Source organism: Salvia miltiorrhiza, chromosome 6 (assembly GCF_028751815.1).
Source record: "Salvia miltiorrhiza cultivar Shanhuang (shh) chromosome 6, IMPLAD_Smil_shh, whole genome shotgun sequence".
Taxonomy (NCBI): Eukaryota; Viridiplantae; Streptophyta; class Magnoliopsida; order Lamiales; family Lamiaceae; genus Salvia; species Salvia miltiorrhiza.
In genome coordinates, this window is record NC_080392.1 from 37,369,185 (window position 1) to 37,394,835 (window position 25,651).

The 25,651-nt window shown below is 35.9% G+C and overlaps 2 protein-coding genes across 2 annotated transcripts; both read right to left on the reverse strand.

Moving 5' to 3' along the window:
* Nucleotides 1-7,587: 7,587 nt before the first annotated feature.
* On the reverse strand, nt 7,588-11,100 carry LOC130989405 (protein FAR1-RELATED SEQUENCE 5-like). The gene is made up of 3 exons (XM_057913388.1): nt 10,569-11,100; nt 8,197-10,440; nt 7,588-8,122 (listed from the first exon to the last, which is right to left on the reverse strand). Exons 1-2 carry the CDS (start codon nt 10,587-10,589, stop codon nt 9,127-9,129), a joined length of 1,335 nt encoding a protein of 444 aa, XP_057769371.1. The 5' UTR covers nt 10,590-11,100; the 3' UTR covers nt 7,588-8,122; nt 8,197-9,126.
* On the reverse strand, nt 7,989-9,085 carry LOC130990862 (protein FAR1-RELATED SEQUENCE 5-like). Its single transcript, XM_057915090.1, has 2 exons — nt 8,197-9,085; nt 7,989-8,122 (listed from the first exon to the last, which is right to left on the reverse strand). Exons 1-2 carry the CDS (start codon nt 9,083-9,085, stop codon nt 7,989-7,991), a joined length of 1,023 nt encoding a protein of 340 aa, XP_057771073.1.
* Nucleotides 11,101-25,651: the final 14,551 nt, after the last annotated feature.

Consider the following 25,651-nt stretch of genomic DNA (forward strand, 5'->3'; position numbering starts at 1 on the left):
CAAGGTCCTTTCAACCTTAGATTTTCGGTTTCTGCGCATTTCCTTCATAATGAGGATTGAAGTTTTTGGGAGACCAGGTCGACCGCTCAATCACCAAAAAGAAATAAGCCAAATGTAAGTACAATATTGGAGATATGTTCGAGCTTGATCTTCACAAGCAATCTAATATATAAAAGAGGAGTTTTTTTCCTCCATTCTTTCACCCTATTTTTTCTCTCTCTTCTTCCACCAAATTTTTCAGTATTTTCTCTTTTTTTTTTAGCAGATAATTTTAATTATTTTCTAAACATCACAAAATTTTATTTATGAAAAAAAATATTCAATATGCATCTTAAATTTAATTTTGTGACAAATTTTTTAATATGGTAAAAACAAACAAATCATCAAAAATGAATTTAAAACGAATAAGTTATGAAAATTTTAAGATATTTTATTTTCTCTCTCTTCGCTAAAATTTTATAATTTTTTTTTATTTATGTTAGTCCATGAGAATATACATTCATTTAATATGTCGTGTAATACTTTATAATAATAATGTACTAATGTTAATTTTTATTATCAAAACATTTGAGATTATTTAGTAACTATGATTATCATTAGACATTATACAAAGTTAAAATTTGTAATTGATGAGGTTTATCTTTAATTTATTTTTAAAATATATTTTGTATTTAATTATAATTTATCTAATATTTATATATTTTTATTTAAAACATGTGGTTAATTTCGATGTTCGTCGTGCATCGCACGAATGGTCATACTAGTATAATATATAAAGATGAGTTTTTTTTGTAAACATTAGCAAATTTGATTCTGCAAAAAATATCCTTAGATCATTAAAAGTCATTAAAAATTAATTAATTATGACAATTCTCAAATATTTCCTTTGCAAATTTTTAAAAAATGGGGCCGGAGCTTTTAAATACCCAAAATTAAAAAAGATAAGTTTTTTAGCCTCAACTTAAAAACAACTCTTTTGTATACCAAAAGGCCCTTACATTATATCATTAAAGAAAAGCAAAATAAAAATAAAAAAAGAGAAGTCACTTTCGGCCCTCCTCCCTCCTCCCTCCACCCCCAAATTCAAATTCTCTCTCTCTCACAACTCATGACACGCTCACGACCGGCGCCACCTCACGATCGAATTCCAGGCACGACGTCGAGATGGGCGACCGCGACCGGAACGACGACGACTCGGTGTCGGCGACAAGCTCCGAAGAGGAGGAGCGTCTCGCACATCCTACTCCTCCGGTGAGTGAGCCCTAATTTTCGCCCAATTCCGCCTCCCTTGAAAAATTGGAGCCTAAATGCATTGTTAAATGCATGTATATGAACTAAACATGCTCTGAGAATCATGTTTAGTTGGTAAATAGCTAGAGTTTGTTGAGATTTTGGTGTTTTTTGTGAACTTTTTGGCTGAAATTTTGGGAACGATCGTGGACACGACGGGGGTTGGGGCAAGGTGGGCACGACAGGGGCCTGAGGCGGGGTGGGCACGAAGGGGGCTTGGGGCGGGGTGGGCACGACGGGGGTCTCGTCGTCGGATTCACGATGACTGACTCCCATCGTGGGCACGATGGCGTCGTCGAGGTCACGACCATGGTCCACGATGGCGGATATCGTGGTCACGATGATAGCCTCCCATCGTGATCTCGACAGCCCGCCTCCCCCGCTTTGTTTTTTTTTAATTGTTGTATTATTTGTTTCAAATACATGATTATCTTTCTAATTTATTTTTAATACATTGATTTTGTAGATTAATTGTGATTGGAAAAGGCCTACATTGATGTACGTGACACGTGGAGTTAATCTTTATATGAGGGCCGAAATATTGAAGGAGGTCAAGAGTGTTTTACTTGATAAAGGCGGTCAGTTGGCTGTAGTGAGATTTAAAGAAGGCGTAGTAGGACGGTTGATTGATATCAAGAGAAACCATAGTGCAAGTAATGCTCTACATCACTTGCTAGCTCGTCAATTGAAAGGTAGTGATATACCATGTGACGAGTCTTGGTTTCAAGTTGGTGGACGGACCATTCAATTTAGGCCGACGGAGTATGCCCTTGTCACGGGGCTTCACTTTGGCAATAGTGATTTTGATCCATATGCAAAACACAAGCCTCCACGAAATGGTATATTCCATCGATTCTTCACTGGTGTATCCACGAAGGTGAATGTGTTACGCAAGAGATTCAATGAGAAGAGCCTTGGCGAGGATGTGGAAGACTATTTGAAGGCTGCCAATCTTTTGGTGTACTATCTATTCCTCCTATGTCGGGATAATCCAGTGATCGAGGATTGGGCATGGACATTAGTTGAGGATTTTGAGTGTTGGGATGCCTTTCCATGGGGCTCATACACGTATGGTGCATTGTCTTACTACATAGACACAGTTGGGATTGCCCCGGACCAAGCTGAAAAAGATTACCACTTTTATGGTCCGGTTTGGGCCTTACAAATTTGGTCGTACGAGGCCGTTCCAGATTTGGGAAGCTAATGTGGCTTTCGAGAGCGCGAGGAGATATTGCCTCGTTGTTTGAGATGGAGCAATCGACAGATGAGGAAGATTGATTTTGCAACTTTTTTAGAGAAGCGGGTACGTTTTATCTTTTTATTATATGATTTTTTATATTAAAATTCGAATTCTAATATTGTGCATGTTATATTGTTTTGTAGCGGGAGGTATATCCTGTGTTGGAAGCTACATCTAGTGAGTTAGATGAGTACTATATGATGAGCTTCGACAATGGGGATATGTTTGATGTTCGTTTCAAGCCTCCTGTATGCGTTGCCTCAAGATATGAGACAACATTGAAGGCTCCTGTACAGAAAGCACGACGCGGGACGAAGCGCCCCCGACAGAGCACTCAACTTCTCACTCCAACAGAGGGGGGAGAGAGAGCTAGAGTGTGCTGTGTGCACGGACGGCCTTGCCCAGACAACAAAGGGGGCACTGACAGGGGGCATGATATCGAGGACAGATTGAGGGCAGTTATCGATGATAGATTGAGGGCAGTTTTGACTGATGAGTCTGATACAGGCTTTGTTGCTGTATTAAGAGCAGTTATCGATGACAGATTGAGGGCAGTTTCCGGCCGGACGCGTTGTAGGAGTCCTCCACTCTTCCGGGAAAAGGATGTTATGTCCCGCCACTCTCATACTCGCTCCCGCCAGCCACAGCCTCAGCATGTCGCTGCCGATGAGGGCTTTTCTTTGCAGCCTCAGCACGTCCCCACCGAGGTCGGTACTTCTTTGCAGCCTCAGCATGCCCCCACCGAGAAGGCTACTGCTTTGCAGCCTCAGGACATACCCACCGAGGCCAGTGCTTCTTGGGAGCCTCAGCATGCCCCCACCGAGGAGGCTACTGCTGAGGTATTGAGGACTCAGTACAGAGTATTCAGAAGTAGTGGATCAGAATCCATTGCAGTTGTGACTGAGACAGAAGCTCGTTTAAATCAAGAGTTCTTCGATGATGTTGAGAATATTGACATGGACTTCACCCAAAATGTAAGTTTTAACGCATAATTTGTATTTTGTTACGTACATCCTTAACCAACCTCAAAGTTTATGCTTCACAGGTCATAGACCAATACGTGCTTTTTATTCGCACACGTCTTGGGATAGCCAGAGGAAAAAGCATGTCTACTACTTTAGTAGTAGGCACTGATTTTTATGTAAGTTTTACTACCTTCACCTTCTCATTTGTGATTCTTGTTTTCCTATCATTATTATTGAACTTGTATCTTGCAACTATTTGTAGGTTGTATTGCATTCCGAGCTTACCCGACTGCATCCAAAGGATCCCGATTTTGAGAAGGTGAAGGGAAAGCCTACATATCCCAAATGGACTTTACCTGAAGGACTCAAACGCTTGGTTAAAGGGCTAGATACGACAAATGCAACTCCGTGGTGGAATGTAGAATTCGTAAGTATAGTATACTAGTGTAATTTGCATTTGGTATTCTTATTGCTTTATTAAACTATAAGTTATATATTTTTTTTTGAACAGATTGTTGCAATTTGTCTTGTGGGCAAAAATCACTGGGTCACTGTGTGAATTCGACTTCTTGATTGGAAGGTCGAGTTGTATGACTCATTGTCACACCTGTTTGATGAAAGCAAGACTTCTGTGCGCGACGATCAGATGAAGCCCATTACTCGTCTCATGCCTCGTCTATTAGAGCTCTCCGGTTATTGGGAGAACACAACTCGGATAAAGAGAGAAGACGAGATGGAGCTTCGTAAGATGCCGAGTAGTGCCCAGTTCGCCCAGGTCGACAACCACAGTTGCGGCCCTTTCGCTTGCATGTATCTTGATCGTTTAGTTGCCACTCCTGACAAAACGCTGAGACATTCAGAGCAAATCGACGAAAATTATATCAAGAATTATAGGTGCATTATAGGATCTAGAATATTTTGTCTCACCCTTGAAACATATTGAGACTTATTTTGAGATTTATTGAGACATATTTCATGTTATTTGCTTTTAATTTGGTATGTTGTTCACTTTGTTTGATGTTGATTTTTGTATGTTGTCATCGTATGTTGTTGGTAATGGTGGCTACCGTGAAGGTGAGGTGACTGCCATGATCACGATGGGAGTTCCCATCATGATCACGATGTGAAGCTCCCATCGTGTCCTATCCTCCCGTCGTATCCTACCCTCTGTCGTGAACCTCCCGTCGTGTTCTTCCCTTCCCCTCCCCAAACTGCCGATGGCAACGTTCGTGGCCGACCATCGTGCCCACGATGGTTGCCCACGACGGCATCGTGTCCAACCGTCATGATCACGATGGTTGCCCACGAACGCGCCTACGATCATGCCCACGATTTCTTACTCACGACCATGCCCACGATGGCTTGTGGTAGTCATCGTGTGGTTATTAAAATCATTAAATTTCGAATTTAAGATAAGATTTTTGACTTGTTTAGTGTATTATATTATGTTTAAAATCATATTTTATCACACAACCTTTGTTTCTAATCAGTCTTAAACTATTTGAAGTTATATACATTGAGATATACAAATATATAGTTTGAAAATACTTACTATAAGATTTCATAGAATGTATTATAGTTTGATAACACATTTTACACAAACAATAGAATTATGTGTTTTACGATAAAATTTTCAATAAACTATGTATTAAAATGTTTTTGAGAAGATAGTTATCATGTTGAATGCTAAATAATCGAATATAACATCATAAATATCAAAAAAAAAAAAACATCACACGATAAAAAACGTTCGTGGCCGACCATCGTGCCCACGATGGTTGCCCACGATGGCATCGTGTCCAACCGTCATGATCACGATGGTTGCCCACGAACGCGCCTACCATCGTGCCCACGATTTATTACTCACGACCATGCCCACGATGGCTTGTGGTAGTCATCGTGTGGTTATTAAAATCATTAGATTTCGAATTTAAGATAAGATTTTTGACTTGTTTAGTGTATTATATTATGTTTAAAATCATATTTTATCACACAACCTTTGTTTCTAATCAGTCTTAAACTATTTGAAGTTATATACATTGAGATCTACAAATATATAGTTTGAAAATACTTACTATAAGATTTCATAGAATGTATTATAGTTTGATAACACATTTTACACAAACAATAGAATTATGTGTTTTACGATAAAATTTTCAATAAACTATGTATTAAAATGTTTTTGAGAAGATAGTTATCATGTTGAATGCTAAATAATCGAATATAACATCATAAATATCAAAAAAAAAAAAAACATCACACGATAAAAAACGTTCGTGGCCGACCATCGTGCCCACGATGGTTGCCCACGATGGCATCGTGTCCAACCGTCATGATCACGATGGTTGCCCACGAACGCGCCTACCATCGTGCCCACGATTTATTACTCACGACCATGCCCACGATGGCTTGTGGTAGTCATCGTGTGGTTATTAAAATCATTAAATTTTGAATTTAAGATAAGATTTTTGACTTGTTTAGTGTATTATATTATGTTTAAAATCATATTTTATCACACAACCTTTGTTTCTAATCAGTCTTAAACTATTTGAAGTTATATACATTGAGATCTACAAATATATAGTTTGAAAATACTTACTATAAGATTTCATAGAATGTATTATAGTTTGATAACACATTTTACACAAACAATAGAATTATGTGTTTTACGATAAAATTTTCAATAAACTATGTATTAAAATGTTTTTGAGAAGATAGTTATCATGTTGAATGCTAAATAATCGAATATAACATCATAAATATCAAAAAAAAAAAACATCACACGATAAAAAACGTTCGTGGCCGACCATCGTGCCCACGATGGTTGCCCACGATGGCATCGTGTCCAACCGTCATGATCACGATGGTTGCCCACGAACGCGCCTACCATCGTGCCCACGATTTCTTACTCACGACCATGCCCACGATGGCTTGTGGTAGTCATCGTGTGGTTATTAAAATCATTAAATTTCGAATTTAAGATAAGATTTTTGACTTGTTTAGTGTATTATATTATGTTTAAAATCATATTTTATCACACAACCTTTGTTTCTAATCAGTCTTAAACTATTTGAAGTTATATACATTGAGATCTACAAATATATAGTTTGAAAATACTTACTATAAGATTTCATAGAATGTATTATAGTTTGATAACACATTTTACACAAACAATAGAATTATGTGTTTTACGATAAAATTTTCAATAAACTATGTATTAAAATGTTTTTGAGAAGATAGTTATCATGTTGAATGCTAAATAATCGAATATAACATCATAAATATAAAAAAAAAACATCACACGATAAAAAAAGGTCGTGGCCACGTTCGTGGCCGACCATCGTGCCCACGATGGTTGCCCACGATGGCATCGTGTCCAACCGTCATGATCACGATGGTTGCCCACGAACGCGCCTACGATCGTGCCCACGATTTCTTACTCACGACCATGCCCACGATGGCCTGTGGTAGTCATCGTGTGTTTATTAAAATCATTAAATTTCGAATTTAAGATAAGATTTTTGACTTGTTTAGTGTATTATATTATGTTTAAAATCATATTTTATCACACAACCTTTGTTTCTAATCACAATGGTGATTTTTGTATCAATTCTTGCGATTTCAAAATAATAACACAATGCGGCGCTTTACCAGCAAAGGATTGCTTGTTTTGCTATACCTAAACGCATTCTTAACACATGTTACATGTAATTGACAAAATTCATGATCTACATACTACACAGTCCAGCTTCCGTATAAACAAACAATGGTTCAGCAGTTAATTGAAAAATCAAAACACAAAGTAAATATAAACTGAACAATGCGATCACATTCCCTAAAAAAAAACCTATGCCATCACAGGAGCACAATCCCAATTCCAAATACAACATCCGATCAAATGTCCATATCTGATATTACATGACTACGATGATCTAAAGGACTTTCAAGTCTCCATAAAATTCCAATACACAAAATAAGCTCAACAAATCTGCGATTAACTGAACTCACAGTGTTTCTGCGATCAACAACATATATTAGCAAAAGAAAGAAACGAAATATTTTATAGCTTTGTAAATCTCTATAGTGTATTTATACTTTTATTTTAATGCTCTAAATTTCTCTACCACTATCAACTTAACACAAACGATGCGTCGTGCCCTCTACCACAATCAACTAAACCTCCAACTCTCTAATCCCTCCATCTACCACATTTACGTTATTACGTCACCTTTAATGACCTCTAGAGTTTGGAAGGAACCAAATTCAAAAACAGTAGAGGACAATTGAAGCTCAATTAAAGCTTTGTAGGGATACAATCATAAGGGGACGAGCCACCGGCTGTAACACTCCGCTTTTGATCGAGTTATCCTTTGTTGGTATTCTTCCTTGCAACGCTTTCCATGTCAACGGCAAAATACTCAGGTAAGCACCAATCATCTTCGTCTTCTTCCACGCGGTTCTTCAAATGCCATTAGATATACAGCACTTCATCATCAAAGGCCAGCATTCACCATCTGTTCCTCGGCTGAATCGGCTGAATCATCTTCATCAATGTTCATGAAATTGATCGTGGTTTTCGTCCCCAGTTGTGTTCGTTTAGGTTCTGTACTTGTTCTTCCCTTAACACCTGCACAAACGAAATTAATCAATACAATGATAAAAACAAAAATGCCCACTCATGACCCTTTTTTAAAATCCTACCCCGTTTTTTGCGGCCTTCAGCTTGCCAACGTTTCTTCTTTACATAAACTCGTCCTCTAATCTTCTTTGGATTCTGTATTTTATTGGAAACTTTCCCACTCGTGGGCTCTGATCCATCGCACGGCTTCATAGGACTACCAACAATCTTTGATACTTCTAATCGCAGGTTAGCTAATTGCTCTAGTATCGCTGAACAAGCCACTTCTGAATCCTTACTTGATGTGGCCATCTCATACACATCACGCATACACTTATTCACAAATAACATATAGTTCATTGTGCCACCGTGTAGGCAATCATTGAGCGGAAAAGATTCACCAAATTTGGCCCCCTTCGTCCATCGCTTCAAAATGAGATCATCTGGAATTTGGACAACGTTTTTCAAGTAAAATACTTTCACAATATGCCTGCACGGTATTCCTTCCGATTCCCACATCCTACAACTACAGGTGGCATGGGAACTATATCGGTTAAACTGAATCACCCTCGGACGTGAGCGGAGACCAGTTGAAGTAGCGTTAAACCACAGCCATTCACCAACTTCTCCCGGAAATTCTTCAAGAATAACATTGAAGGAAGCCTTGACCTCTTCCTCAAATGCTTTGTAGAGTGCACGTGTGTACACACTAGCTGCATGAGTCAGAAGTGGATTGTTTCGTACATATTGGCCAGGTAACCATCTACAGTGCATGTCCTCTTCACGTTCTCCACGTCGCCATTTTTGGAGTATGCCGTCGTACTTAATTACAAGGTCAAATAACGACGTGCTCGAACGACAAATCTCCTTCATCACTTTGTTGGCGGACTCACTGCGAGACGTTGCCAATAGCCCAGCAGAGAAGATATCTCTTGTGAAAACCGATGCCCACCGTTTACGTAGCAAATACATATCGGAAAACCATCTCTCTTTACGGGGTGAATAGGTTTCCATCATGTTGCTCCATGTCTCCTCCCACTCCGTCTCAGTGCAACCCCGTTCATGCATTTATACCACAATTCTTTGAACTCCTTGTTGCCATTCAAGTTTCCAAAATGCCCAGGTGCATTCTGACTGATATGCCATTGGCACAAGCGATGCTTCGCACTCGTAAAAGTTTCGTCAATGGCCTTCATCAGAGCCAATGCCTGATCAGTGTATATTAACCCTGGCTCTTTGCCATGCATAGACTCAAGAAAGGTCTGCAACAACCACTTCAATGTATCCGTGGTTTCATCAGAGAGAAAGGCCATTCCGAACATGACATTTTGAGAGTGATGATTTATGCCAACAAAAGGAGCACAAATCAGATTATACCGATTCGTGCGATATGTAGTGTCTAAAGATAAAACATCACCAAATGATTCATAGTCTAACGCACTTCTAGAATCCCTGAAAAAGAAATTCATCAATCTTCCATCCTCATCACATTCGTGCTTCCAGAAGAAAAAAGGCTCTGCATTAGATTTACTGGCGAAGTATTTAACCACATCCGAAGCATCCTCATTTGCCAATTTGGATAACCGCTTCACACGATCAATGTGATTATATGCATCCTTCCTTGTGAAACCAACATTGGGTACACCCCCACTTTCCTTTTTCATGAACTTGCAAGCAACACTAACGCCAATACCAGCATCTTTCATAGCTTGCAGAACAGACTGATGACCAATGTTCAGATTCCGGTTTGATCTCAGCATGTACGACATGTCAGTTGCTATCAACTCATGGTTATGCACCGTTTCGAAAATGGACACAACGAATGGCCCTTCATCCTTTCTTGATACCACCAATTGAGCCGCACAATTGGTTCTAGTAACCATTTTCTTGTAAACCCCCGAACTTGTCTTCTGACGCTTCATATCCGTCAAACCACTACTGGAACAAAGGAATTGTTTTAATCGGATATCACCTCTTTGACCAAACCTTTTCTCATCCCCCCTCCGAACACTGAAACCTTTTTTATGTGAATATGTAAGACAATATCCAAAAATGTGGACCAGATTTGTGCTTAGTGTAGATCCCACAGCAAGCATTTCCTCCCATTCGGGAACGGTTAATTTATCAAAAACTTCATCATGTGCATCCTTCTCACCAGAAACACCATCTTCACCATTCTCGTCACATTCATGTGCATCAGAGTGAAACTCTACTTTTTCTTTAGCAGCATCAGACGCCTCTTTTGGATCATTTTTTGGACCGCTTGAGACGTCGTCGTCACTCTCTTCGAAACCCAGTACTCGATTCAAATCAATGCTTTCCCTAGACTAAAAATTTAGGAAACTTTCGTCAGTACAAATTTTGCAAAACAATTGACATTTACACTCGTCAATTGAGAAATTATAAAACATAAACATGAAATTTACACAATAGGGAAAGTAGCCGGGATTACCACCTTCGTTTGATCCTCGGCCATAGCTCCAATTGCTCCAAAGTTTTTCGAATGATACGCCCTTTCCCCAACACGCGAAACCCTTCAAAAGCTCCAATTTTGTGTTTTTCCCAACAGCCGAACCCCTTCAAAAACAAAAAATTTGCGTTGAAACAACATCAGATGCCGAGGGCATTTGAGGCAAAAAATTAAAATTCAAATATAAATGCAAAATGTTGGTAATATTTAAATCAAATTTTGTAAAGTTTGAAACTCCCGGATGAACATTCAAGCTTGGCCGAAAATTGCAGGCACTTTTTGTATACGCCATCGTTCCTGAATCTGAAGACATTTTCGGATTCGGATTTAAATCTTGCGTTGAACAATGTTGCTCTCGGCCAAGCCCTCTCAACGAGCAGCGGGCACCGATCGGTTTCTTCTTCGGGTGGAAATTTTCTGCAATTTTTCCCTCGGGCGGCCCACCCAAACCATGGTTACCTCTTTTTTTTATTTCTTTTGACATTACACGTGTCTCAATCGTAACGGACGAGCTGTATTGAAGCTTATGCACGATAGAATTTTCCGTTGTTTGTGTGTGTTCAATTTATAATAAATAGGAGGATCCATCGCTCTCATTTTAAATTTTCAATGATTTGTTTTTGTTGGATTTAAAGTCGATATCAAAACTTTCACCAGAAAAATCTTTCACACCAAATTATATATAGTTTGATAGAGATTGAATGGATTATCTGTATAGACAAGTCAATTCGGCTCGATAACTTGTACTCACATCTCTCACTATATTTTAAGCAACAATCAATGCAAAACGCAATACCATTTTTTCATATATAATACATATATATATTATTTGGAACACATACATATTATACTAATATATTGTGAATATAAATATAATAGAGTATGTGATAGCATCTAAAACTATTGAAAGCAACTATGCAATCGACACGCAACCACACCCCACTTTGTCATTTTATCTACTATGTTTTCTTAGTTCAACTTAACAAAAAAAAAAAAAAAAAAAAAAAAAACGATTTATAGTTAATAAAAATCACATCTATCTATACATATATAAAAGCTGGTCCATCCAGCCAAAAAAATTTCCCGCCCTTTTACTCAATTTATTTTTGGAAAGTTGATCTATATTTGGAAAGTTGACTAATTTATAGGATGATATATATATATATATATATATATATATATATATATATAGGGGGGCCGCTCCAATGAGACCCCCTAATTTTAGTGAGATCTAGGACACGATCTGATGCGTTTATTTTATCAATCATATGGCTGATATTGTATCTGGAGGGTGATTTTTTTTCACATGGTTCGAATCCTGGAGGGAGCAGAATATCTTAAATTTTGTTATTCATCAGTATATACTGCATTGTTCATCAGTATATACGGCCATGTTCATCAGTATATATGTCTTATTCATTACGAATTTTTTAAATTTTATTTTTCATCAGTATATACATCTTGTTCATTAGATATACGCTTTGTTCATTAGTATTATATGTCTTATTCATTGTACTCATGTTACACGAAAAATAGGGGGTCTCACTGGAGCGCGCCCCTATATATATATATATATATATTTATATTCTTAATTAAATGTAATTAAATCTACATTTAATTGAACGACATTTATTCCCATCATCTATATATGAAATTTATATGTAAAATTTGTAGATCACTAATTTTCAATTAAATCTTTTGTGAGAAATATTCATCCAATAAATAAAATTCAAAATATAAATACATATAAATTGCATGGGATCTTGTAGTCATTTGCAAAAGTGAATATTCTTTTTGATTTACACGCAATTTTAGACTATAGATTGTTTTTGAATTCAAGAGAATAAAAAATTATTTACGAACTCGTAGCAATATCTCATATAAATTATTTTTGATTTACACGCTATCTCATAGATTGATTTCTAATTATATTCAATTAAATCTTTTGGAGATAAACAAAAGAAGGGCTATATAAGGCGGCATTAATTTTTTGTTGTGATTTTTGCAAAGTATGACAAATAATAATAATAATAATAATAATAATAATAATAATAATAATAATAATAATAATAATAATAATAATAATAATCTTACTAATGCTAAATACGACACAATAGATCATTCAATCATATCTCCATAAATCATGACCCACATTGATTATGTTTATATGTTTTGTCTAACAAATCAAAATACCAATATACCAATCAACTATCAACGAAATTATGAAATACATATTAAGTAGAGTAAGGTATTGATTGGTATGCATGATTAATGGGATTTTTGTATCATCTTTACAGCTAAACAAAGGAGACGAAGAAGAAGCCCTATCTCAGGCATGCATGACGTCAGATCTAAGAGAGAGAGGTGATAGTGTGAAATGTGTAATTTGGCAACATTCCATATATATTTCCAAAAAATGTAACAACTTTTTATTATCGTCAAACCAAAATCAACTCCATTATCAAAGCATCTTATTCAATATAATATATTAAATGTGTATCTCCCATCAAATGTGTATCCCCGTGGCCTATATAAACTAACTTTTGGTGTGAAATTTTTACTTATACTCACTTCTTCTTTTGATATTCATCATTTCTCTAATCACAAACATGCCGACCATGTGGTCTTTAGTAAAAAAATTGCAACCAAATAATGCCAGATCTGCAATGAATTAAACATGAGGCTATTTTATTTTGAAAGGGAAAGTTCTCACAGACCATAATGCAGGACATCAAGTATTGATACTAAGGATGACACTGATACCATTTGATCCAAGACTACCGCTCAAGTTTCAATGGCAGCAATTCCCTATTATTGTTTCTTATGCAATGACTATAAACAAAAGTCAAGGTCAATCACTCTCTCATGTGAGTTTATTTTTTAATAGGCTTGTTTTTAGTCACAGTCAGTTTTATGTAGCTATTTCTAGAGTTACAAGTCAAAGGAGTCTGAAAATCTTGATATGTAATGAAGACAAAGTAGATTATTAATTCTACAAATGTTTATAATAATAAGATGACAAGTTTGCAATTGTCTTTTCATGTATTATTATTTTCACCTTTATTTTTAAGTAATTTAAAATGTTAGTCTTAAATATAGTTTAGCAGTAACATAGTTGGTATAACAATTGTATAATAAAATATTTTTAAATAATTTATTTTAGAGATTATACAAAAGTGTCTTTCAGAATGTTACAATAAAACGCTTATATTGTTCGATGTCTTACTTAATCAGGTATAGACATCCTATGAACTTTTACGTAAATGGATGAATTTTAAAATAAGTTATGATATTTTTTTATTATTTTATATCTTTATTTTAATTTTAATAACTTTCAACAAAAATATATTCATATTTCTTTTAAAAAGTTAGTTAAGCAAAACCAAATTTTAACAACATATGTAATCCCGTGCATCGCACAGGTAAAACACTAGTTTTATGTAAAATGAGCTGCAGGTTTGGTACTCCCTCCATCCCATGAATCTTGACACGTTTGATTTCGGCACGAGAATTAAAGAGTTGTAGATTAATGTTTTAAGTGTCTAATTAATAAAGTATAAAAGTGATAAAGTATGAGAGATAAGGTAATAAAAGTGATAAAGTAGGAGAGAGAAGATAATAAATATGATAAAGTATAAGAGATAAAGTAATTATTACCTTATTTGGAAATGTGTTATGATTCGTGAGACGGAGGGAGTATATTATAATATGGATCATGAAATTTTGTTCAAAATGTGCGTTAGAAGACCAAACATCTAAGCAAACTAATAACATCGAAGGACATATTTCTTCCAAAGAGCTCCAGCTCGAGCCACAGCCCAAGAGCCTCCAATCGCTGCCGAGCCAACCAGCTCAAGAGGGGGCTCAAAGTCTACACTTTTCGATGTGAGACTCAAAGTATATGTTTTCAAATAATTTAAATTGTAATTTTTATTTTTCACTTTTTTTGTTTAAACTATTATTATTTTTGAATTTCAATGTAATGAAATTTTCAATTTTAAAATTTGATGTTTATTTTAATTTTGAATTATATTATTTTGAATAAAATAAAAATAAAAATTGTAAAGCCCATTATAGAATCCCTCACCGTAACGGAGGACTCTAAGATGAGGACTTCCTACGTAAAGATACATGTACATTGTCATAAGTGAAATAATTTTACTTTCAAGCACTATTTTTGTGAACCCCCAACATTTATTTTAACTTAATTGGCGGCTGCCGTTCAAAATTGAACTGAATTACCAAAAATCGTTGATATAAAGTGGATTCTTTTGAAGATTTCAAATGAGACAAAGGACTGCTGCCCGCACGACCATTGCCATTTAATCAATCAACTCATCATTTCACTATTTTGTAGGGCCCATCTCAACAAAGTCAACATATTTTTTATTATTAGAAACATTTATTTGTGTAAGATAACGTTTTAATTTTTCATTATTAATATTGAACAATGTGTATTTCAAAAATATTTTTTAAATAAAATAAATTAAAATAATAAAAGTTAAACATCACGCTACAACGTACTCGAACCTATCTTTTGGTCTTAAACATTAATTGCACTACATCTAGATCTCACACGCATATTTCGAAAACCTTATTTTATGTTAAGGGGAATAGTTTAGGCCTAATTTAATTAATACTAATATCACACTCCATCATAGGTTTAGGGAGAGCAACAACTAGAGATTTGTTAATTGCTTTCCAATGGGAGCTTTTGGGTATTTTTTTTTCTTCTAATAATAATATATAGAAAGAGAAGTTATATAAATGTATATTTTTCTTCGTTTCTGAAAAATATGATCTGAAAATTATGATATTTTCTTATTTAAAAATGATCCTACAAACTTTCCCTCTTATTATTTACAAAAAAAAAAATGAGATTCAATCTTTATTCAAATACAACTATTATATTTTTCTTAAAACATGTATCATTTCCATTAAATCACAATTCATGGGGATGGATTGAGTAATTATGAATACCAGTCACTAAAAGATCAATGAAATCTTAAAGAACTCAACTCACAAATAAATAAGACAACCACCAATTGACGCGTATATAGGTGCAGAACACCTACTCAACTGTAAACATCTCCGCACACAATTAATACTAACTAGTGTGTAACCCGTCGAAATTCGACGAGAAACCACTTTATATCATAATTATTATTTTACATTATTTATAATCATAACATTTCAAAATAAATGGGTGGTACAGTTCAAATTATAATAATCTCAACAATTTTCGCCAATTACATATTACTTTTTTGTTGAGAGCTACAACAAACCGCCTTTTTATAATTTTTTATTTGATGAAATTTCATAAAAAATTGATGTGAGGTTTGAGATTTTAAAAAATAAGAAAAAAAGATTTAAGTATATTTGATATTGGATATGATAAAGGATTGATATATTGTATTTTTTTGTTAATCATATATAAGAAAGATTTACTAATGTTATAGGAGTATATATATATATATATATTTTTAAATTAATAGGTAGAATTTAAGACCACATCTTATATGTGAACATATTTACATCTGAACCTTACAAGATTTTTTAACATCATTTTGTCTGTAGCTCGAAATATCACATTTAAGTTTTGTATGTCAAACTTCTAATCATAATAATATATGAGATTTGACTTATGAGTATCATCTCATCTGCAGCTTAAAAGATAAAAACTGACTTGTGAGCAACATCTCATCTGGAGCTTGTAAGACCATAGCTGACTTGTGAGCATCATCTCGTGTGGAGCTTGAAAGATTATATCTAACTTGTGAGCATCATCTTGTGCATAGTTTGATAAATCGGAGCTTAGTTATAGGCATCATTCATTTGAAGTTTGAAAGACTGGAGCTGAGTGCTAAGCATTATCTTATTTGAAGCTTAAAAGACCGGAATTAAAGTTATGAGCATCATCTCGATTGAATCTTGACAAACCACTTCTAACTTGCGAGCATCATATTTTTTGGAGCCAAAATTAAGTTCTGAGTACATATCTTATAAAACTTGATAACATTATCTCGTTTGGAGTTTGAAAGACCAAAACAGAATTTTGAGAATCATCTCGTCTGGAGCTATAAAGAAGCATACGCTTTGCGAAGATGCTTATAAAATCTAATACAATTTGAATTTCGCATTAATTTTTGTCATTCTATTAAGAGGTATATTAGTTTACGTAAAGCAAATCAATTTTTGGTAAGTGTTTTCTATCAATGATAAGCGTATTATACTATACATATAAATTATATATTCAAAACTTGTACGCATTTCCATAGTTTGATTTGATAGAACAATATATTATGTACGTTTTAAATTTTAATACACCTATCATTGACATAATACGCTTACAAAAGTTGATTTGCATTACTAAACTAATATGTTATAACTTAATATAATGACAAAAATTGATGTGAGATTCAAATTGTATCATTTTATTTAAATTTTTATTTTGTAAAGTCTAATGAAAAATTGATGTGAAATTAAAAAATTGGTTAGAAGATTAAAAAGTGTAATATTCATTTTAGATTTTTAATTTGTAAAGATTATGAAAAAAGATTTGGAATTCAAAATTTGTTTAGTAAAAATTGCATAAAATATATACTTTCGTTTAGGTTATAAACTGAAAAAAAGTCATAAAAATCAATATGAGATTTTGCATTATTTTATTACTATTATAAATCGAAATTTATATACGTTTTACATTTGCTAAAATATAGTAAAGCTGAACGTTTAATTATAGAATTAATAACATATAAATAATATAAGAAAAATGCAATTTATTACTTCATTATTTTAAGGGGTGTTGGCCTGTAAATACTCGAACTTTTCCCATTTTCTGGTTTTGCATTTCAACTTTAAAATCTGTCTATAAATACCTAAACTTTGTATTATTTCTGATTTTGCACCCGACGGATTTTTACCCTTAAATCGTTGACGACATGGCAGTCGGATTGACATCCCAAATCATACAATTACATGTTCTAGATCCCACATTAACAATAAAATTTATCTGTTTTATTATGCACTTCAAACTTTCCTCTCAATTCAATTATCATGTCAACGACAATTTGAGGATAAAAATTCGTTTTTCTTCACTTTTTTCACTTACTCCTCCTAACCTTTGATCCACATTGGAGGCGAACGGGGGCTTTCTGCATATCAAGACCTGATGAGAGATTAACAGACTCAAACACGCTTTAAGGAAGGCCAAATATTATTTTGAGATACCGATAAGCATAATTAAGTGGTCTTATTTTAAGGCCAGATACATAAAGTATTAAAAACCAATAAAAGACACCAATAAATCCCACTATGGACTTGACTTAATGATAATTATTGCTAACTTGTGTATTGTCAGCTAACAGATGGAATTCGACAACAATTTATCCAAATTATGCCCCTATGGTTTCCTATAAAAATCAGAGCATACAATTAACGATTTTAAAAGTAACTAAACAACTTCACAGTGATTCCAAGCGAAATACAACCACAATTATTCGACTAACACATGGCTTGAAGAAAATATAGATAATCCAAGACAATGGCAATATGATCACACAAAGGTAACATTCACCTTAAATACTTCGATTATTTTGATTGTTGATCTCATTTGAAGTAGCTATAAATTAAAAGCATCTTGTTAATTTCCTGTGATATTAGACTTGAGTATTGGAACCACATAACGCGTAACTTTTGTGTATAAGAAAAATATTATACTCTTAAAAATATTTCTCCAACACAGATAATATTTTTTAAGCTTAGAAACACAACTGCCCAGTTCATCTCGTAATAGCTAGGTACACTGTAACACCAATCATACTACAATAAAAAATTAACCAATACCGATTACAATGTGTAATACAGACAATATAAGTTAAACAAATAATGAGATAGTTTCAAAAAATTAACAAATGAATTGAGTTTAAAAGACTATGTAGAGGAAGTTAGGAAAAAAATGAAGAAATTTTATTTGTGTTGAGTATTGAATTATCATGTATGTGTATCAATCACTCTACCATGGCAATGCCATATATCTACGTAGATGAATGATGAATAAGCTCTGAAGTTGCACTAAATTGTTAAGCTTCTTTCTTTTTTTGGTCACTTTAGACACTCAAACAATGGTACGCAGAAATAGGACAATCCATAACAATGGTAGCAAGACAAGTTAAAGAAGATGAAACCTAGAAACAAATCTATATTATAAAACATAAAATGCACAATGGTAGCAGGGCAAGTTAGAGGAAATGAAACCTAGCAACAAATCTATGTTATATTTCAATGTTATCGTCAATTGCAAGGGAATATAGCAACAAACAAACTGTGACATTCAATAGTAAGGACTCAGGAATAATTAAATGGAAGTTGAAGTACTTAAATTAAGGTCACCGGTCAGGCCATCTCTGTGATCACACTCCAACGGAGATCAGAAAGCTACAAGGACAACATTCATGTTCATCATGACAAGGTAGCAGGACAAATCATATACTCATATTTCCAAGTTTTTATCAACTGCAAGGGAATCATAGAAACAAACAGACTCTGACTTTCAAACGTAGATTAGAAAACTAACCGAAAAGGGAATTGTTTACGTAGGCGTTGATGAACAACTATTTTCCTTCCATCGATGTCGGTCTGTGACTGGTATGAGGTAGATGTTCTAGATGAATAATTTGCAAATTTAAATTTTTTTTACAATAAATCAAGGTGTATGGATGGTTTTACGAATATATGTGAAAGATGAAATTATGGAACATATTTTAGGCAGATTTGTCATTCTCAATCTATCACTACCAAAATTAGGTACCTCTAAACATTGATTCATGAAGTTGTAGTTCTGGGCAAGAGAAATTGATGAATGACACAGCCATGGACTGCGGTAACCTGGAGAAGATGAAGCACCTTCCCAAATTGTGTCATTGATATTGATATGAATTGACTGAGAGATATTGATTGAATCACTCCCAAAACTGTGTTATTGATCTTGGAGATAATTTCGGCCGAGAGATGGGCTGAATTACAAAATGGAAATGGTGATTGATTCGTTAAGGGCTCGGGTAGTCCCAAACACGATACTGACTTATCTTATCGTTAAGGGCTCCGGTTGTCCCAAACACGATACTTACTTATCTTATCGTTAAGGGCTCGGGTAGTCTCAAACACGATACTTAGCTGGTTATATGAGTCGGAGACTCAAAATAAGAATATGAAAACGATTAGCAATTCATAACTTATAGCATATGGAAAGCGGTAAGCATTTCACATAGCATCATTTACTGAAAGCGCGCACTTCTTGAAAACTCTCAAACATTTAAATATCTTTGAAACTTTTAAAACGTACCTTTTCTTGCGGCAGTGTGACGGCGAGCTGAGGTTCAACAACTTTCTTAGAAGTCTAGAAGCACTAATCTAGACTCAACATTAGAAGCTTTTGGTTATCAGAGACATGAAAGAAAACTTATGCTCTGATACCACTCTGTCACACCCCAAGTCTCGAAACAATAACTATAACTGGGGTACGACTCATCATTTAAAATGAACAAGGGAAAAACCTTGTGAAATCCGAATAAAAGGGATAACAATCGGGCTTAGCCCCTTTGGATGAAGAAAGATAGGTATTCAAGGGATACGAATCCATCAACAAACATAACAACTTCAGGATCACAAGTTTAGTGTCATGCTTCAGATAACCAACATTTATAGAATGAAATACTTGCGAATTAATAGTCTCGGCTCAACAAAAGATATTGTTTAGAGTCACAACATAAAGGTCTTAAGTTAAGAAAATAAAAGATATATACTGGCTAGTTCTACAACGGAAGTCAAAATAAGGAGTTGAACTCTAGCCTCAGCTCGTCTCGTCAGCACCAACCATTAACCTGAAAAACATTTGAAGATTTTTGGGCTAAGTACTAATGTACTTAGTGGGCTGCAACTTTAAAACATTTCATAACCTGTAAGAGCAGTTTATCCAATCATACTGACATGACTTAGAAGGTTTTGAAATGAAATAACTTCAAAGCATGTTAAAATATTTCATAATATACTTAATTATTTTGCGCGCGTTTGCACACTCCATTCTGTTACTCGCTGTGATCCCGGACCATTTAGTCACCGACGGATCTCTGTCTTCCGTTGACTTGAACTGAGGGCGTAACCTAGCCAAGTATAATAAACCTCGGAAATTAATCCAGACATGCCTATCATAACTATGCTCCGGAACACATCCCGTCGAGCACCCTTATAACGCCTCTGGTTAGTGCCCGATGGAGATCAATCCACCGAGTCAGCCAACAAGTGTACACAATTCTCAAATAACGTGTTAAGCTATAAGAGAACCTCAATTGATTCGTTGTGGAAAGCCTTAAACATGGTAGAGTGCACAAAAATATTTTATTGGATAAACAGTTTATATTTCACGAACATGTAAGCTCATTAGCTCAATCATACATTGGGAAATAAGCCCACCTGTTTAGGCAAAGCCTGTCGTTTAACTTTATCTCTTAATCGGAATAGCAGTGCTAATCCTCCTGATGTTCAAGGCCTACAAGAAATCTATTCTTAATAGGTCTCTTAAATCTAAACTCAAGTCACGGTAAAGTGCTTAACATTCTATGATTCACTTAGCCGGGTTTTCAAAATTTAATGAATAAATAATTGAAAACAATTCTCTTGAGTTATGAACACCAACAATATTCTTACTCGTCTTTCTTTTGTAATTGGAATTTTAAATAACCAATTAAATCATGATGCAATGCATGACTCATTTCATACTTAAGCATATAAGTGTTTACTTAAAATGCACAAGCCCAAATAAAAAAGGCAGCCCACGGCGAGATCGCCGCCTCTGCCCCCTTTCTCTGCTCTGTGCTACTAGCTCTGTTCTCCAGCTCTGGTCTCTCAGCTCTGGTATCCCAGCTCTGCTCTACAGCTCGGGTATCCCAGCTCTGGTCTCTCAGCTCTGGTATCCTAGCTCTGCTCTACAGCTCGGGTATCCCAGCTCTGCTATCCAGCTCTGCTCTTTAGCTCTTCTCTGAAATCTAGCTCTGCTCTGCAATCTAGCTCTGCTATGCCCTCTCGCTCTGCTCTGCCCCTCCAGCTCTGCTTTGCCCTCTCGCTCTGCTCTGCTCCTCTCGCTCTGTTCTCTACTCCTCTCTACTCTTTCTCAATCCACCGGTACACCTCACACCGATCACCTCCTTGGCAACGGTGAAGCGCCGTCACCTCCCTCTGTTTATCCGGCGACCGCAGCAAGCCACGGCCGCTACCCTCACTCTCCTCTCCTCCAGATCTGACGGAAATGCGACCCACAGGCCACGCCTCCGCCGAGCCTTAGATCCCCAATTCAGCCACCATTCAACACCAGCCCTCTCCCTTAAATCTGACGACTGCACTGGATCCACGGCCGCCGCCCTCAACTCTCATCTACTCTCGACTGACCCACACAGCCAAAACTCCACAAAACAAACACGCTCAAGGCTCGACTTAAAGCAACACAGTTCAGATATACATGTATGCGTGTGATTCTTGTTTGTGAAGTTTGAAAAATCATTCTATTTAAACATGATATGAATAAAAGGGCAATGGAGTTCATAGATGAAACCTTGGCTGATGAACTTGGCAGATGTTGGGAAACTGGTTTGGTGCTGTGTGAATCGAGAATCTAGCTATGGTTGCTGCGTTTTACTCAAATTCTGATGGTCGACTGCTTGAATTTGTTGGGCTGCTGTTCTTGAAGCTCAGTCCGGTTGTTGGAACGAGAGAGAGAAAGTGAGTGAATTGAGAGAGAGTAATTTGGGTGAGCTTGCGGAGGAGGTATATTTGAGAAGAGATAGCATAGTAAGGCGGCTGGTAGGGTGAGCGAAAATATCAGGAAATATCTCAGGATTAAAATATCAGGACTGTAATATTCAGCAGGCTTCGTCAGGCTTTGCTAAATAAATAGCTCGGATAAATGCTTGAATGCTTAATTAAATAAATATGCAATGCATATAAATTTAATAACTAAATTTACAAATGCTTTTGTAAATCATTTTTGTTGGAATTAAAATAAATTCTTTTTCTCAATCCGGTGTGAATCATCTTAATTCTAAACTTAGCTCGAGCAAACGGGGTATTACATAAGCAGAGTTTCGATCCAAAAAATATTAAAAGAGAAATTGGAACAATTATTTGATACGTATCTATATTATATAGATGTCTGCAGCTGAAACATATAATTAACAAAATCAGAAAAAAAAATAATATCACTAATGACTTAAACTTTAAAAGTTTAAATAAATTATTAAATTTGCAATTACCTCATAATCTATCGAAAATTTCATCATACACTACGTTAGTTGTTGCGTCTTGTGTATGACCTATTTTTTTTAAGTGACTTTTGAGATCGCCACGTAGAGTTCTCCATAACTAAAAATAGGTTTCGGCAGGTATAATCCTTCATTTAAAAGAGATTGTCAATGACTTTTATCTATTGTCATAGCAAAACAAACACTCATAAAGAATTGCCTTCTTTGGAATGGAATTAAAAATTTAATGAAATGCGATGAAATCGTAATCATTCTATCTGTAGAAAACTTTGTGCGCACATTTTTTTCCTGAAATGAGTTTGCCTTCACTTAACTTATGAATTTTTTCTAAGTGCTGAGTTAGTTCTTGAATTCATTCTATTTGGGGTCGATTTTTAAATTCTGACTTTTTGAAATGGGGATTATTTTGCAGATGACAGAAACTTGGGGGTGAATTTGCAACTTCTAGGAACTAGGGTTTTGACCCTAGTCAAATCTTCCCCAATAAGCTTTTCCCCCATTCCAACACTTCCTTCGACTCCCTCTATCTGCAGCTGCGACTATCACTTTCCCGCCTTCCCGCTCTCATTTTCCAATCGCCGGACCACCATCACCCCCACCGCACAGCCGCAATACCACCACTCACCACAGTTCACCACCATGGCACCAAGAAAGAAACGCGGCTCCGCCTCCAAACGCCGAAAAATCGAATGAGTGGTCACCGATTCTCCGATGTCCCGGTGACCACCGCGGCTGAACCCGTTTCCGCGACCTCAGAAGGCGCCGCCCAGACACAACCGCGTGCTACCAGTCCAGCCCCTGAACAGTCGCCCGAATCCGAGTCCTCCGACTCCGAGTACGAGCCCGGCGCGAGCCCTAGCTCCACCGATGAGTCGTATGACGACACCGACGCGTCGTCAGCACAACGAGATTACGAGCTCGACACTGATCTCCAAGTGGTAGAATTCAATGACCCTGTGGAGGTAGAGGAGTTGCTCAATTTCTCTGAAGTCGCGCTGCGTAAATCATTGCACATTAGGCGTTCAAAGAACTTCACGTCAGGTAAATCCTTGCTTGTACCCTCGATTCAGCGTCTGGGAATACATGACCGGTTTGTATAGTATTTCACGCGCATAGGGTGGTCATGGCTGTTGTCACTGTCAGTTTCATATTCTCCAGTTTATAAGACTATCTTTATCAACAACCTACAACAACCCAATTTTTAATAAAATATTTATTTCTCTCTCTTCTACATACACAACTTAAAATTTAACAACCTTTATGTTTTTATCAATAACCTACTACAACCTAAATACTTTTTCTTTTTTTATTATTTGTTATCATACTTTTTAATTATAAAATGCCAAGTGGCATTATCCCATTTGATTAAAAAGGTGGATGACTTGGCTTGTTCTGCAACCTTTTTGGCAACCGGTTGTTCACTTTGGTAATATTTTAATATTTTTTTGATTTAATTCTTGTCTTTTAGTGATGACCGATTGTCATTGGTCATGAATAAATGTAGTCTAAGGAAACTAGTGTATAACCCGATCGAAATTCGACGGAAAATCACTTTACAATATTGTAATTATCATTATATATTTTTTAAATTGATAAGCAAAATTTAAGATCATGTCTTATATATGAACATCATCTCATTCGAATCTTACAAAACTTTTGAGCATCATTTTGTCTGTAACTTGAAATATCACTTGTACATCGAACTTTAAATCATTATCTTATCTGAAGCTTGTTATATGAGATTTGACTTATAAGTATCATCTCATCAACAACTTGAACTTGAACGATAAAACCTGATTTGTGAGCATCATCTCATTTGGAGCTCGCAATACTATAATTGACTTGTGAATATCATCTCGTGTGGTGCTTAAAAGAGCATAACTGACTTGTGAGTTTAATCTTGTCCATAGTTTGATAGACCGGAGTTGAGTTCTAAGCATTACTCATTTGGAGCTTGAAAGACCGGAGTTAAGTGCTAAGCATTATATCATTTAAAGCTTCAAAGACCGAAATTAAGTTACGAGTATCATTTCGTTTGGAGTTTGACAAGTCACTTCTAATTTGGGATAATCATATTGTTTGGAGGTAAAATACTCGTAAGACCATAACTTGCTTGTGAGCATCATCTCGCATGGAGCTTGAAAGACCATAACTAACTTGTAAGCATCATCTCGTCCACAGTTTGATAGACCAGAGCTGAGTTCTAAGCATCACTCATTTTGAGTTTGAAAGACCGGAGTTGAGTGCTAAGTATTTAGGGGTGAGCAAAAATCGAACCGACAGTCAAAACCGAACCGAACCGACCCCTATTGGTGCGGTTTGGTGCCAATTCTACTGGTGGTCGGTTCGGTTCGGTTCCTAAAGATGAAAACTAAAAATTTTTTATTTGGTTTCGGTGCTGTGTTTTTGGTTCGGTTTTGCACCGAATCGAACCGACTAATATTAATATTATATTAAATATTTATATTTTACAATAGATATTTAACTTTGTAAAGAAAAAATCCTAAATCCTATTCCTAACATCTGCTGCGCCGCATCACTGATTTCAGAAATCAGAATTCTCAATTCTCCTCCTCCTCCATTTCGCACGTCCTCCTCCTCCCTACCAGCGCCGTCCGCCCATCGCCTTCGCTTCTTCGGCTCTTCCGGCCTCCAGCGGCGCTGTCCACCAGGCACCGTCTGTGTTTCTCATCTCCCTGAATTTATTTGGATGCTTTATTATACATATTCGTCTTCCTACTTGATGCTTGCCACTCC

Coding starts and splice junctions, on each gene's coding strand:
- LOC130989405 (XM_057913388.1), bottom strand. CDS start 10,589: ATGGCCGAGGATCAAACGAAG. Junction 10,441..10,568: donor TGGCCGAGGATCAAACGAAG/GTGGTAATCCCG, acceptor CTAAATTTTTAG/TCTAGGGAAAGCATTGATTT.
- LOC130990862 (XM_057915090.1), bottom strand. CDS start 9,085: ATGTATTTGCTACGTAAACGGTGGGCATCGGTTTTCACAAGAGATATC. Junction 8,123..8,196: donor TGAAGGCCGCAAAAAACGGG/GTAGGATTTTAA, acceptor TCGTTTGTGCAG/GTGTTAAGGGAAGAACAAGT.